The sequence below is a fragment of the Henckelia pumila genome, unplaced genomic scaffold (assembly GCF_033568475.1).
Source record: "Henckelia pumila isolate YLH828 unplaced genomic scaffold, ASM3356847v2 CTG_461:::fragment_3, whole genome shotgun sequence".
NCBI classification, from domain to species: domain Eukaryota; kingdom Viridiplantae; phylum Streptophyta; class Magnoliopsida; order Lamiales; family Gesneriaceae; genus Henckelia; species Henckelia pumila.
In genome coordinates, this window is record NW_027331831.1 from 8,658,344 (window position 1) to 8,673,752 (window position 15,409).

Consider the following 15,409-nt stretch of genomic DNA (forward strand, 5'->3'; position numbering starts at 1 on the left):
CAGAACTTGAAGCGAAGGATGAAGAATCAACTTATGAAAATTACTGGACGTTCTTGAGATATCCAAATCAAATATCCACCAATCAACATCAAGATCAGGATGTTTTCAAACTTATATCAAAATTTCATATCAATCCAACGGCTAGATATGGAGTTATGATTTTTTCACAAAGGTTGCACAGTACCTATTTCTGCAGAACATGAAGCAAATGATGAAGAATCAAATTCAAAAAGTAACTGGGAATGATTGAGACATTCAAATAAACTCTCCACCAATCCAATTCAAATTTAGGATGTTTCACAACCTCTGTCCAAATTTTAGATCAATCCAACGGATGAATTAGGAGATATGAATTTTTCAAATTTGTTGCACAGAACAAGTTCGAAAACATGATGAAGCGACTTCCGAAACATACTGGGAATTATTGTTTGTCAAAATCTAATCTCCACCGTTCAGAATGAAGATCCAGATGTTTTAAAGCTTCGGTTTAAATTTCAGATCAATCCAACGGTTAGATTGTGAGATATGATTTTTCCACAAAATCCGCTCAGTGCTGGGAAAAAGTAGGCAGCGGCGCCGAACACATTTTGTCACTCCTTAACTTCTCAACACATGCTCCATGCACTCAAATCAGATTCAAATTTTTTTCAACTATAAATAGAGGTCATCCAAGGTCATTTGGAGATATCCCAACTCATCTCTTCTCTCCTTTGCAAGCAATTTCTCACTATCAAAGTGTTTGTGTGATATATTTGAGAGTGTTTGTATAAATAGTTTGTGAGTTGGTTGTGCTATTGTTGTAAACACTTGAGTGTGAAGGCAAGTGTGTTGTGCTATCGTTGTAAGCACTTGCGTGTGAAGCCAAGTGTTTGTGTTGAGGCTATCCTTGGAGCCCTTAAGGCCAAGAGTATCGAGTTGTATCGGCGCGGTGATCGTGTCAAGTTTTACGGCTATCCTTGGAGCCATCAAGGCCAAGAAGTTGAAGTGCTAGTGAATCCTTGGTTAATCGATCTTAACCAAGAAGGGGAGACGTAGACGATTTATCGTCGAACTTCCATAAACATATCCTATCTCATTTATCGCTTTATCTTTTTTTCGCATTTATTTACCGCATTTATTTTGATTGCTTTAAGTCTTTCGCTTACGTATTTGCATAATCGCTTTAAATTGCTAAAGTTGCCAATAGAACCTAAATCCCCCCCCCCATTAGGTTCTAACAGTATGTAAATTGTCTTTCCCTGATCGAAATAATCTGCACACCAGGAAAGGAAATGAAAGCACGTTAGTGGGGCGCTGAAAGGTTTTCCGGCGGGGCCACTCCGATGCTTAAGTCAAACTTAGAAATAGAGTGGGCTTTTAGGAAAAATTGAGTATAGTGTTTTTTGGAGATTTTAGAGGAACATACCTTTACTGATACCTGATGCAAGGTATTTATAGGCGTTGGAATGACGGCATGCCTCCGCATTTTGAGGATAGTGGCCACGATCTGGATCGTGGGTGCAGGAGTTGCCCACGTTTACCTGTCACGCATGATGAAGCCGGAAGGATCGGGATTATGGCAGTCGTGGGGATCATGCTCTTGAGAAATGGGTTTTGTCTAAGTCATGAAGACTTGGTCTTCTTGGCCTCACGCCTTGATCCGAGATGAGTTAGTCCTTTGTATCTGAGCTGTTAGTCCGACCTTATCCAGCCCTGTTTATTCTTGTCTAACCCTAGCCCTGATACCCCTGACTTTCCGGGGTATCACCACTCCTCCCTAAAATAGTCGGGCTAGAGCCATACTCGCTGTCCTGACTAGCATTCGTGTTGCCTCTGCCTGTCCCTAGCCCTGATACCCCTGAATTCCTGGGGTATCACCACTTCTCCCTAAAATAGTCGGGCTAGAGCCATACTCGCTGTCCTGACTAGCATTCGTGTTGCCTCTGCCTGTCCCTAGCCTTGATACCCCTGACTTCGCGGGGTATCACCACTCCTCCCTAAAATAGTCGGGCTAGAGCCATACTCGCTGTCTTGACTAGCATTCTTGTTGCCTCTGCCTTTCCCTAGCCCTGATACCCCTGAGTTCCCGGGGTATCACTAGTCCATGGGCGTATTAAATATATTTTGAAATTTTCAAAAATGTGGTAGGGCTGACATCAACCCTAGAATTTTAAGTGACGGGCAGGGGTCAGTGGACGTTAACTGTCCTTTCAACTGCCCGTATCATCATTACCCTACCCGGTTCAACTTCCCAGGCTTACCCTCACCATCCGATCATCTTTAAATCCACGACCTGGATTTAATTCCTCCACCTATAAATACTTAACCCCCGTCTCCATTTCTCACTTTCCCTTTTCACGCTTTCCTTTTTCCTGCTTTTCTTCGGCTTCGGCGATTCTGCGCTTCCGGTTTATTTCTTACAGTCCTCCTTCGTGCTCAATCTTTTTCCTGTAAGTTTGCACTCTACCTTATACTCAATTTCCCTATCCTTTACCTTGTCTTCTTCCCAAAAGATGTCGGAATCTGCATCTTCTACGTCTGGTGCTAATGCTCGTGGCTCTTCTAGTGTAGAATCCGCGGCCTTATGCCATGACTCTCTGCCTCCTACTACCTCCGGTACCCAGCCGAGGCTAGCCCCCTCTTCATCTCGTCCGAAGAAGGCCAAAATTGGGTCTTCTAAGGACAAAGGCAAGGCTAAAGTTATTGACTCTGGCCCTCTCCTTCCTTCCCACAAGCCAAACCCTGAGGGTCCTTGGTTCTTTCATTTTACCAGTACCCTACGCCCAGAGTCCATTGAGGAGCTTCGGGCCATGGGCAACATTCCCCCTACCCATTCTATCATTATCCCAGGCCCAATGGGCAAAGCTGACCAGCCCCTGAGGGCTTCTATACTTTCTTCAGGGAGCAGCTTAGGAATGGGCTTCGCTTCCCGATACATCCTTTTTATTATAAAATTGCCCAATTCTACAAGGTTCCCCTGAACCAATTTCATCCTAATGCCTTCCGGATGATGGCTGCCACATATGTGCTTTTAAAGACGCATAACCTGGCCATTACCCCCTTGGTTTTTCATTACTACTATGCTTGCCGATTTACCGAGGCAGCATTTTCTTTGAATGCCCGGCAGAATGCCCGATTTCTGGACGACACTCCCTCTTCCTGGAAAGGCTGGAAAGAGCGGTTTTTCTATATTCAGCTCTCTGCTGCCCGAACCAAACCTACCCAATTCTTGAAAGCCCTTCCTCCCCAGCCAGAACTCCCTAAGCATTATAAGCTGGAAGAACCCTATCTCTGTTCCCAAGAGCTGGTGAAAAACCAGAAGTTTCCTTCAGCTCCTCTCCTAGAGGAGAGGAGCTTGATTGCTAATGGGTTGGGCCCCCGGGTAGTTGATCCGGTGGACCGAATTATTGATGAGTACGAGGCCCCGGCCCCGACCTCTGGTATTCTTTAATGCTATTATGTACTTGTTCCTTTTTTATATGTTATTTCTAATATACCAACTCTCTCCCTTTCTTATACAGAAGAACCAGCCCCCAAGAAAAAGAAGAAATCTAGACTGATGAAGCAGGCCTTTGCCAAAAAAAGGGCAGCTGAGAAGGCGGCTGCTCAAAGAAAAGAAGAAACCAGGGCTGCGGAGGCGGCCAGGAAAGCGAGGGTGCTCCAGCTAGCTGAAGAACGGTGGGCACAAGAGGGCCGGGACCAATAACATACCGTCTCGACGAGTGGCCCCGGGCCTGTCATTTCATCGGCTGTTATTGTGCCCCCCAAAGTTCCTTATTTGGAGGCCGGGCTAAATGACGAGTCTGCCTCCCTTGCTGCTGAACCCTCATTCCTTTTGAACCGTAAGAGAAAAGCTGTGGAGGAAGCAGAGATGGTCATTTTGAGTGACCCTGAAGAGGTGGCTCCTCTTTCCCCCTCATTCCAAACCCTGGCACCATTTTACCAAGCTGCACAGGGCTCTAGTCCCGTGGGTGCCAAGGAGAACATATTTCAGGCCGGGGCTTCCGGTCGGGGAGTGAGGATACTGAAGGACCTCCTAACTCCGGCGGAACAACACCATCTCTACCATCAAAGCCCAAATGTGAAGTACTTCGAGGGCACCAATCGGATTATATCCGTAAGTTTATTTTTTCCAGCTGTAATGATATTTTGCTTTTCGTTTCTGACACCTATGCTTTCAGGGACTGCATATGCTGGTGGACAACTATGAAGATGCGACCCGATTTGGTCGTATCGAGACAGATCGGGCGCACGTAGAGGCTGAGAGGTCCCGGGCTGCTGCTGAGCTAAACAAAAAACTAGAGCAAGATTTGGTGATGATGAGGCAGACTCATGACCAAGTGTTGTCCAGCCTCTAATCTGCCTTAGAAATAGCTGAGCAAGCTCTTCATTCTGCTCAAGTGAATCTTGCCCTCTCTGAGACCACTCTGGGGCAAACCCGGGATGCTTTGACTGTTGCGGAGAGCAGAGCCACTGAGGCTCAAACTGAAGCGGCCCTTGCAAAGGACAAGGCTGAGAAGGCAGTTTCAGCTCTGAAAGCCCGCTTGAAATCAGAAGAGGAGCTCAAGGCCTCTTTTCTTTCCTCTGCCGAATTCCAAGAAGCGGTGGTGGACAAGTCATATTCCTTCTTTCAAACTGGTTTTTACAAATGCCGGGATCAATTTGATGAGGCCGGGCTATGGTCCTCAGAGAAGAAGGATTTTCCTGACTTAGACAAGGCTATTGACTCCCTCCCTGGTTCACAAGGGCCTAAAGGAGCAGAGACATTTGAGGCCAGTAAAACTCTAGCAACTGAAGGCGAGGATGCTCCAGTTAACCCAGTAGTTTAAGTAGTTCACGCCTTGTAACTGGCCATTGAAGCCCCCTCTCTTGTAATTTACTGATTTATTAATGCTATGTTGCTTTCTTTTAACTCTTGATTCTGTACTGCTACAATTCCTGGTCTGGTGGGACTTAGGAATTTTATGAGGTGCTGGGGGTTTAGATAGATACTAAGTCACGGAATTTTCTGGGCTTAGAGAGTACCAAGGGCTGATAAATGGGTGCCGGGGCATGGGCCCTCCCGGGCTTATATAACGCCAAGGGCTTATATATTTCTTGGGCTTAATATGGACGCCGGGGCATGGAACCTCCCGGGTTTATATAATGCCAAGGGCTTATGTATGCCTTGGGCTTAACATGGGTGCCGGGGCATGGAACCTCCCGGGCTTATATAATGCCAAGGGCTTATATATGCCTTGGGCTTTAAATAAGTGTCGGGGCTTGGAACCTCCCGAACTTATATAATGCCAAGGACTTATATATATGTCTTGGGCTTTAATGGGTGCCGGAGCTTGGAACCTCCCGGGCTTATATAATGCCAAGGGCTTATATATGCCTTGGGCTTTAAATGGGTGCCGGGGCTTGGAACCTCCCGGGCTTATATAATGTCAAGGGCTTATATATGCCTTGGGCTTTAAATGGGTGTCGGGGCTTGGAACCTCCCGGGCTTACATAATGCCAAAGACTTATATATGCCTTGGGCTTTAAATGGATGCCGGGGCTTGGAACCTCTCGGGCTTATATAATGCCAAGGGCTTATATATGCCTTGAGCTTTAAATGGGTGTCGGGGCTTGGAACCTCCCGGGCTTATATATGTCTTGGGCTTTAAATGGGTGCCGGGGCTTGGAACCTCCCGGGCTTATAGAGTGCCAAGGGCTTATAAATGCCTTGAGCTTATAAGGTGTCGGGGCGTGGAACCTCCCGGGATTATAGAGTGCCAAGGGCTTATAAATGCCTTGAGCTTATAGGGTGCCGAGACGTGGAACCTCCTGGGCTTTGGATGCCATGATGTAGACAGTGCCATGGGCTTTTCTGGACTGCCATGGCGGAGATATTGCCATGGGCTTTTTAAATGAGTGCCCGGGCCTTGAAACTCCGGGACTTTAAAATACAGATGTCAGGGCCTTACTGCTAGATTGCATGCCCTAACTCGGTGTAGCTGCAATAAATCATGAGACCGAGGCAGAAATAATCCCAGACAATAATATCTCATGTTTTGAATAAATAACGTAGGATACTAAGTTACAAGAACACGGTTGCCATACTATTGCTCCTGCCATGGCCTAACATTAAACTTCGCATACATGAAATAAGTTTAATCAGGATTTGGGTTTAACGTCAAGTGGCTCATAAAAGCCGTATGCAAAATCATTTCCAATATCAAAGCCACTGTATCGCAATAATTCTCCAAATATTCTCGCTTTTGACACCCATTAATATTTCATTGATTTATAAAATCAAATATATAATCTATCCTTATTAGTGGTAACCATGTAAGCAAAATTACGCTGAACAAAGATAGCATTTGGCCAATTAAACATCATCATGCAACGTTATTTTCCAAGCTTGACCAAGATGAGCCCATAACATAATCACAAATAACTTGAGCTCTCCAGTAGACTAGCATAGCTACCCAGTGGCCGAGAAAACATAATCGAATTATGAAACCAAAATTTCAGTTGTTTCATGTTATGAAAAAGATGAAAAAGGGACTTATCTGTTTCAAGTCAGTGTCCAAGTCGGGTGAGATGCTCCCGATTCTCATTTTTCCTTCCGACTACAACTCGAACTTTTGCTGGAATTCTCGGGTTCCGTTTGTAACCATGGTAGCTTAATAACAACAAAGTTTCAAATTCCCGCCCCCTAGCTCGGGCTCGAGCTCATCCTTTGACTAGAATTTTTCCAACCACGCTGCCTAGATATTAAGAGATGATCTGATTCCGAGAAAAGATCCCAACTTTGAACGTCAACAAAATTCATTCCACCTTGCTAGATATGGAAGTGTCTTGCCGAACTTTCCTCCTTCAAGAAGCAAGCGGGAACCGAAAGCAAGTAATCCAGCAAACACTTGTTAGGCATAAACGGGGCTGATGTTTTGCAGCAAACTAACAGCCAAACCATAGCCATAAACGCTTCAAATACGGAACAAAAATGCACAAATCAAAACTACCCCACCCCTTGAACAACCACCGATCACAAAAGCAGCAGCCCGAAGTCACAGAAATTGCAACCAAGAAGCAAGGAAAAAATGCAGCGAATTAACTCCCCCACACTTCAACCTATTCCACCACCAAGACAAGATAGAGCTCAAAAGAGGCTGGAAACCGCAGCAACTCAAGAATCCAAAATATAGGAAACCTAGTTCGCACAGATGTCGAGTCTACATAAATCCGAGCTTCATCACCTGGCTCACCCCAATCCATCATCAGAACAACACTAACTCATGAGTTAAAGCGATAAACAACAAAGCCCAACACCCGAGCTCGATTCACCCCAGCCATGCCCTTCGAGAATATATCTTCAACTCGTGAAGCTATCCTAAACGAGTAGCAAGGGATTTCGAATGTGATGCAACTGAATCAAGTCGAAACTACCTTGCACCACTGTGTGAAAGCTAGCTGTTGAAAGCAGGAACAAGATAGAAAGAGACGCAACACGATTTTACAACCTCCAACCCATGTAAGAACAACTCCAAATCACTCACCAAACACACCGCAACCCACGTCCAAGCCAGTAAGCCACACACAACATTTGTGCAGATTACGAACTTGGCTCTGCACCAATTCGAACTAGAGCCGAAACTACCCCAAGCGAGCAACAACAGATTCGAACGTCTTGTAGCAGTGAGATCCGAGGTAACATCAGTAAGAATCGATTTAAGATGATATGGAAAGCCAAAAAAAAAAATCAAGAAGAGAAGTTCCAAGATCTCAATTTACGTTCCTTTTTTTTCGAGTGGAGAGAAAAAAAGGAGAAATTGAATCTACGTCTCATACTCAATTTTTCACATGCGGCGCCAATGATGATGTTTGATAAAAACGAGTGCTCGGGTTATCAGGGGTAGTGAAGTGGGCCTGATGAGAATGATCGGGCTGATGGGGATGGTATGTAAACTGTCCTTCCCTGATCGAAATAATCTGCACACAGGAAAGGAAATGAAAGGACATTAGTGGGGCGCTGGAAGGTTTTTCGGCGGGGCTATTCCGATGCTTAAGTCAAACTTAGAAATAGAGTGGGCTTTTAGGAAAAAATGAGTATAGTGTTTTTTTGGAGATTTTAGAGGAACATACATTTACTGATACCTGATGCAAGGTATTTATAGGCGTTGGAATGAGGGCATGCCTCCGCATTTCGAGGATAGTGGCCACGATCTGGGTCGTGGGTGTAGGGGTTTCCCACGTTTACCTGTCACGCACGATGAAGCCGGAAGGATTGGGATTATGGCAATCGTGGGGATCATGCTCTTGAGAAATGGGTTTTGTCTAAGTCATGAAGACTTGGTCTTCTCGGCCTCACGCCTTGATCCGGGATGAGTTAGTCCTTTGTATCTGAGCTGTTAGTCCGACCTTATCCAGCCCTGTTTATTCTTGTCTAACCCTAGCCCTGATACCCTGACTTCCCGGGGTATCACCACTCCTCCCTAAAATAGTCGGGCTAGAGCCATACTCGCTGTCCTGACTAGCATTCGTGTTGCCTCTGCCTGTCCCTAGCCCTGATACCCATGACTTCTCGGGGTATCACCACTCCTCCCTAAAATAGTCGGGCTAGAGCCATACTCGCTGTCCTGACTAGCATTCGTGTTGCCTCTGTCTGTCCCTAGCCCTGACACCCCTGACTTCCCGGGGTATCAGCTAAGATTCGCTAAGGATCAACTTTTCCCATAATGATATCTATGCTACCTTCTTGTCAGGAAAAATAAGTAAGTTGGGTTACCATTTTAGTGACATATCTGAAGGGTCATGTTGTGGCGGGGCAGCCGGTCAGTTTTTTTTTTTTAAGTAAATTTTAAATTTTTTTCATTAATTTTGTGTGGATTTACATTGAGATATTTACTTTTTATTGTAATATGACTATGTAGAATTGACTAGTCTCATGAATAAATATCCGTAAAATTATCTCACAAGAGATCTATTCCTTATATATTTTTATTTTATTTTTTATAATTAAATTTCTATTTATGTTACTCACATTGTTTGGTCGTGAGAGTTTTTATTCGAAATTGTCAACATTCAAATCTTATGTAATCTATTTCAAAAAAAAATAATCTTATTTAATCTGTTTGATTATGAATTTTTTTATTTATAATTTTGTTATGTTAATATTTTTTTGTTTGATTGTGACTTTTTTATTATTATTATTATTATTATTATTATTATTATTATTATTGCGTCACATTGCTAATATTTTTGCTTGAATTATCAAGTCTCCGACTCTCAGTGCCGTGTTTGTATTTTTTCTCGAGTTATTGATTTTTATTTTTTATTTTTACAAAATCGAGCACGAAATTGATAAATTTGGTTTTTATAGGCGAGCATTAATTGAATTTAAATGTATTGTAGTACACTTGATTAATATTAAAAATCCATTTGACTAGCCGTCATGGGTAGTTATAACTGGAATTCAGCTCAACCTCGAATGCAAGAATTCATGCGGGAAATGCTGATATTTTTTCTTCAAAAAAATTTTAATTGATGCATACAACACTAACATTAATTGAACTAGTGTAACCAAAACAAAAACAAGACAATATTACTAATATTACCATACAAACAAAGTACCCATGTGTACAAGTAGAATGCTAGAGCTCGAGCTCGAGCTCGAGTTCGGTTATTATAAAATTTCACCTGAAAATATCGATAAGTTCGTAATAATGGATTGTACGTTAATTTAAAAAGATAAAAGATGAATCTATTAATTTATTTTTGTTTTAAAAAAATAAAAGATTTATGAATAAAATGGGACTAAATAAATTTGTTTTTGGAAGTGAATATATAAACAAAATTGGACTTTTGACTTGGAAGGTATGAACCATAGTGAAGGAACAATTTTCCCCTAAAGTGAAGGAAATCCTCTCCTTTTACATTTTCCTCCCCGCCACCATTTTCACCCGCAAACGCCGGGAATACATCTTCCCTCCCCCACACGTGTCCATTTCCTCCACCTCCCCAAATCCCTAATCCTCTCGCTCGCTCAATTTCCTCTCCAATTTTCCTCTACTCTCCCCCCCTTCCAAGTAATTTTTCATTTCGTCTTTGTTGTATTTCTTTTTCTTTGACAAATTCATTGTTTTTTTCTTTTTATTGGAGAATTTTGGTTGAAGCTGATAATTACGGGCGTCGATCAAGCGCAATCGGTGTCTCTTTTGGTCGTCGTGATAAAAAAAATAAAAATAAAGATTAGGGTTTTGGTTTTTTGTTGCCGTGGGAGATCAGGTTTCTGTTTGCCCCCTTTGGAAATTCTATCTGGTTCTTTTCATTACGTGCGGTGTAGGTCTGATATTTCTGAGCCCTTTTGGTTTAGCTGTTTAGAAATATAAAATTGTTCTTAATCCGTAGGCTGAAAAGTTTCTGTTTTTAATTTCCCCCCCTCATTAATATCTTCGAGATTCGTTTATTCTTTTATTGTACATAAAGGAGGATTCTAGGTTTTTTTGGGGGGATTGATTCTATAGTTAGCTTGAGATGATATGATTTTAGGGTTCTTCACAAGAAAAACTCAGTGAAGTTTTTGATGCGTTATTTTAGTTAGTTATTGAAAATTGAGGGTTTTCTTGTTGAATCTTCTTGAAAAAATACTTACCTGGGAAAATAAAAGGTTGAAAAGCACAAAAAAAAAAAGGACAAAAGGGTAGAAGAGTAGAAGGGGCGTTCCTTTGATTTTTTTTTTCTTTTTCGAATCGAGAATATTTTACCCTTTTTATCTCCTTTCTATCGGGGCTTATTAGAGGATATTGGGAAATATTCAAAGTTAAGATTTTGTGGAGTTGTTGAAATGGCCTTGAACTACTCGCACCGCCCGGTGCTCCCAGCTCATGTTTCTGATGAAAAGTTGGCATCACCTTTGAGGATTGTGAATGGGTACTTTGTCGAGGGTGTTCCTGACAAGAACGGGGAGGGTTATGCTAGTCTATGGCATGGTTGCCTAGGAGAAATTGAAGACCGAAGTGTAAACTGTGGAAGGGATGCAGTTGATCTATGTAGCTCTTCGGAGTCAACTTCCAATGATATTGTCGATCTTTTACCCTCCGATCCATTTGGCATGGATATAAAGACTACTTTCACAGCTATCACCGGATGGCTCGAGGACTTGGAAGTTGATTATGGAGAGTATGTGAGAGGTAGCAATGTTACGGTTGGCCAAGAAGAATATGGATTGTTTGCGGGATGGAATTTGATTTGGAATAATGCTTTGAAATTCCAAACGTTTTCTAGCAATTTTCAGTTCAATGAGAGTCCGAATGTGGGTAGCTGGTCCTTTCCAAGCAATTCTCAGACCTATGAGAAACCACATTTGGGAATCCATTCTTTTCCGAGCAACGTTCAGCCTGATGAGAAATCGAATGTGGTCAATGAGGTTAATCAAAATGAGGAGGAGAAAGATGTAGGAGTCACATTGGCTCCATATGGCTTTGGCTATCCATCTGTTTGCGATGTGAAGGATATTGTGGACTATGATAATGGGAATACTAGCTACGGTTGTGAACTTCAATTTGGTGAAAAAGTTGAGGGTGCTTCCATCTTTGATGGAGTTCCCAATGAAGCTTTGGCTTTTGCTCTAAATTATCTGGGAGTGAAGGACCTTTTATCGGTCGAAATGGTTTGTAGGTCCTTATGTTCCACAGTCCAAGGTGATCCTTTGTTGTGGATGAGCATCCACATTGATCAGCCTCTTAACGAAAGGATCACAGATGATGTTCTTCTGCAATTAACAAACAGGGCTTTAGGTAAGCTGCAGTGCCTAAGCTTGGTGGAGTGCCCTAGAATCACTGATGATGGTCTGGGTCGCATACTTGAAGCTAATCCAAGATTAACTAAGGTCGGTTGCTCAACTTGGTGGATTACTAGTTTCTATGTGTCTTTTATGTTATTTGACCTTTTCTGCACTAATTCATACTTGATTTGATGAGCGCATTGAGGTTTGAAATCACCAATCTCATTTTAGGGTAATAAATATAAGGATGCAAATTTTATTCCATGTTTATATTCTTCTTGAATTTTGTATGGTGTGACAAACATGTTTCTTTGCTCATGCTATGATTTTATATGTGATGGCATGGAGTTTCAAGTTTCGTTGAATATGTTAACTTTGTCAGGCATTTGGCTTTAGGTTTTGGACTTCTTTGTTGACACAATAAGATTATGATGTGATCCTAATGATATCTTCCATAAAATTTTACTTTCATTGAAGAAAGAGAGAACTATTAACCAACTACTGTTATCACCTGCCAGTACTCATCATGTGTTTTTCTGTGTAAATTGTAAGAATGATATCTCATATTTGTTATTTCACTTTGCATGTGAAAGTTTGAGTCATTTGAATTTGAGCACTTGTTCCTTTGGAATGTTGTGAATGAATTATTTCTTGATGAGAATTATATGATCAGCTTGAATTACTAATCTGGTATTATCACATTTCTAAATTATATGAAGTTATTTGTTGTGCCAGTTGTCTGTTCCTGGATGTACAAGGCTCAGTATTGAAGGTATAGTGCATAACATCAAGATGCATAACTCTAACAGAGATGTTGGAAGCATAAAGAACCTGCGAATTGGGGGATTCTATGGTGTGACACATGAACATTATGAAGAGTTGAAGTTATTATTAGGTGTTGATGGTGATGGGCTCGAAAGTTATCACAAGCCACATTTCTATCACCGAGGGAATTTCTATCTTCCATTTGACGATGATCGTGCAATTGATATTGAAATGTGTCCGAGATGCGAGAAATTCAAGCTGGTTTATGATTGTCCGGCCACGGGTTGTCAAGTTAAAGATGATGCTGCTCAAGTCTGCAGGGCATGTACGCTCTGTATAGCAAGGTGTGCTCAATGTGGCAGGTGTGTGAATGACACCGAATATGAAGAAACTTTCTGTTTGGAATTGGTGTGTTCAGATTGTTTTAAGCAGCTGCTGTGTTACCAAGATAGGCTGGATGATAAAATTGACCCCTCCAGAGATCTAGACGGACCATTTGATACTTCGGTCTTCATGGGTAGCGGGTGAATGTGGTTACTTGCTAAGATGTGCCTTGAAATCTTGAAACAAGAAGCCGTTTGAGCTTCCAGCTCCTTGTCCGGGGTTCACCTGGACTTCTGCAGGTTTTTTGCTGAGCAAAAGATTACTTTTTACGTTTATGCCGAAAGAAAGCTAAAAAGGAAAAAAGGAATAAAGGAAAAAAAAAATATAAAAAAGCAGAAAAACCCAAAAAAAGTTGAGACGGAAAATGATTAGGAAGCAAGATTTTTCAACATGGTGGCCATGATGTTTACTGGCGCGAAGCTTCTTTCTCCGGCTGATTGTGATTGGGAGCTCTACAATCTCTTGTGGTTCATATTCTGCCGGAGTTGGGGTTCGACTGACATCCCGTCAGCTGCTTTTGATCGACCTATTGCCAGATTGATTCATTGATTCTGTACAACTTGAGATTGAAGCTGTTCTCGTGAAATCTGGTTTATGTGAATCGTTGCTGATGTGATGGAGACTGCATCAACTCTCTGCGGTATCTGTGCTGCTTCGATCTACGGCAACCTATATGGTTTTTCATTGGCAGTCTGTTGGTGGTGCTGTTCGTTGTGTATCTGTTTGACTTTGAAGTGGATGTTGACATATTGTATTCATATGTTGGCTTTGTTGATTGTTAACTTCTATTAGGAGTAACAAATTGCTCTTTCTTTCTATGAAACATCTTTACTAATAAGAGAAGAACTTAGATGTCGTTGAAGATTGTCTGGTGTTGTTCTTCCAGTTAATGTCATTACACGTTTTTAGGTGAGCATACAGCACCCAACTATTTTCTAGTTACGCTTGATATTAGGCCTTAAATTACACGAACTACGTGTTTAATGACTTTAAGGTTCATCGGCTTAGGCATCGTTTTGTTCACGATATTACTAATATATGTGTAAATCATCTCATCCCACGTTTTTCTCATCATATTATTTATCTATATATTAACTATTTATTTTACATCAATCAAATCATTAATTATTTATCTATATCAATTAAATCATTGAATTCAAATTACTATATTACACTTATAAATAATATAAATTTTATTTTATTTATTGTTAAAAAGACAAAATAGTCATTTAAAATTTTTATATAAAATTTAATCAATAAAATCAAATAAACCATAATCTATCGATCAAATCCAATATAATTTTAACTATCATTTCTTATTTATTTTTTATTACATTATACTAATTATCTATATATTATTTATATCATACTTCAAACCAAACGGTGCCTTAGGATGTGGTTCTATACCGGACAATCGAACTGTTCTTTAGCTTGCTCGACTGATATGGCCAAATAAAAGTAAGCAGGACGCTACTGAAATTTTGATGATTGAAAGAAGAATTCATTTTGCAAAACATGTTGTCATTCTTTGAAATGATTTAACGTGAATTTGAACCCCGATGTTCCTTTTTAATTTTAAAAAAACTTTTGTTACTGCGCTACCTTCTTTTTATTTATATTTATGTTACTGCGTCACAAATACCATGAAACCCATGGCGGCATTTTTATGTTACTGCGTCACAGGTACCATGGAAGGCATGGCGGCATGTGGAAGAAGTTTAAATTTGGTATCTTTCATTATTTTGTTCATGACAATGAATTGCAATTTCCTCATATTGCCTCGCCAATGCTTGCCACATTTAGGTAGTGTTTGAGAGAGTTTTTAGGAAGCACTTGTCAGCTTTTCCTTAATAAAATTTTCAAAATTTTGTTCAAAATTTTGTTATGGAAAAAATATTTTTTAGAAGTTCTACAAAACACTATCTTAATCATTCCATGGCGATCGTATATAATGTGTTTATGATTTGGAAAGAACTAATTGAATGACAACACCCAGAATCGCACTTGAGATGGGACAAACGAAAGAACACAGTTTCTTGAAAAAATCATCACATAAAAGTCGAGCACATCTACAACACACCATATTTACCAGGAAGTTTTGCATGCATTTTTCGTGTACAAAAATTGAAGAACACCGAATTTCTACGAGCAAGTCAATAAAAAGACATGCCACAAGAATCCATCAAACCAATAGCACACCGTCTCCTAACAGAGAATTCCCTGTTAGCTACGAAAGCATAAAAACCAAGATTTAAAATCTGCAGAATTGTATATTATAAAAAAATAAAATAAAATCTGCAGAATTGTTAAAATATAATATATGCCATTCACCATATTTGACCTGCTGCAAATATAATGCAAAAGATTAATGTCGAAGCATACTTAATACAAGAAAAATTATTTTGTGGGCAACAAGTAAACAGACACCATTCTCACAAAATCTAAATCTTCTCTGTGTTATTCTGAGATTTCTTGCCGAAGTTCTTCATCCACTTGAGGCTCAATAATTTCTTCCCCAGTTTACCCTTT

General features: G+C 40.9%; 1 protein-coding gene across 1 annotated transcript; it reads left to right on the top strand.

The window, feature by feature from the left end:
* Positions 1 to 9,847: 9,847 nt before the first annotated feature.
* On the top strand, positions 9,848 to 13,746 carry LOC140871620 (F-box protein SKIP14). Its single transcript, XM_073274213.1, has 2 exons — positions 9,848 to 11,836; positions 12,467 to 13,746. The coding sequence occupies exons 1-2, from the start codon at positions 10,793 to 10,795 to the stop codon at positions 13,022 to 13,024; spliced, it is 1,602 nt and encodes a 533-aa protein (XP_073130314.1). The 5' UTR covers positions 9,848 to 10,792; the 3' UTR covers positions 13,025 to 13,746.
* Positions 13,747 to 15,409: the final 1,663 nt, after the last annotated feature.

What these genes read in the sequence shown, in the direction of transcription:
- LOC140871620 (XM_073274213.1), top strand. Translation starts at nt 10,793, where the DNA reads ATGGCCTTGAACTACTCGCACCGCCCGGTGCTCCCAGCTCATGTTTCT. An exon ending in CTAATCCAAGATTAACTAAG is followed by an intron (nt 11,837 to 12,466) that starts GTCGGTTGCTCA and finishes TTGTTGTGCCAG; the next exon opens with TTGTCTGTTCCTGGATGTAC.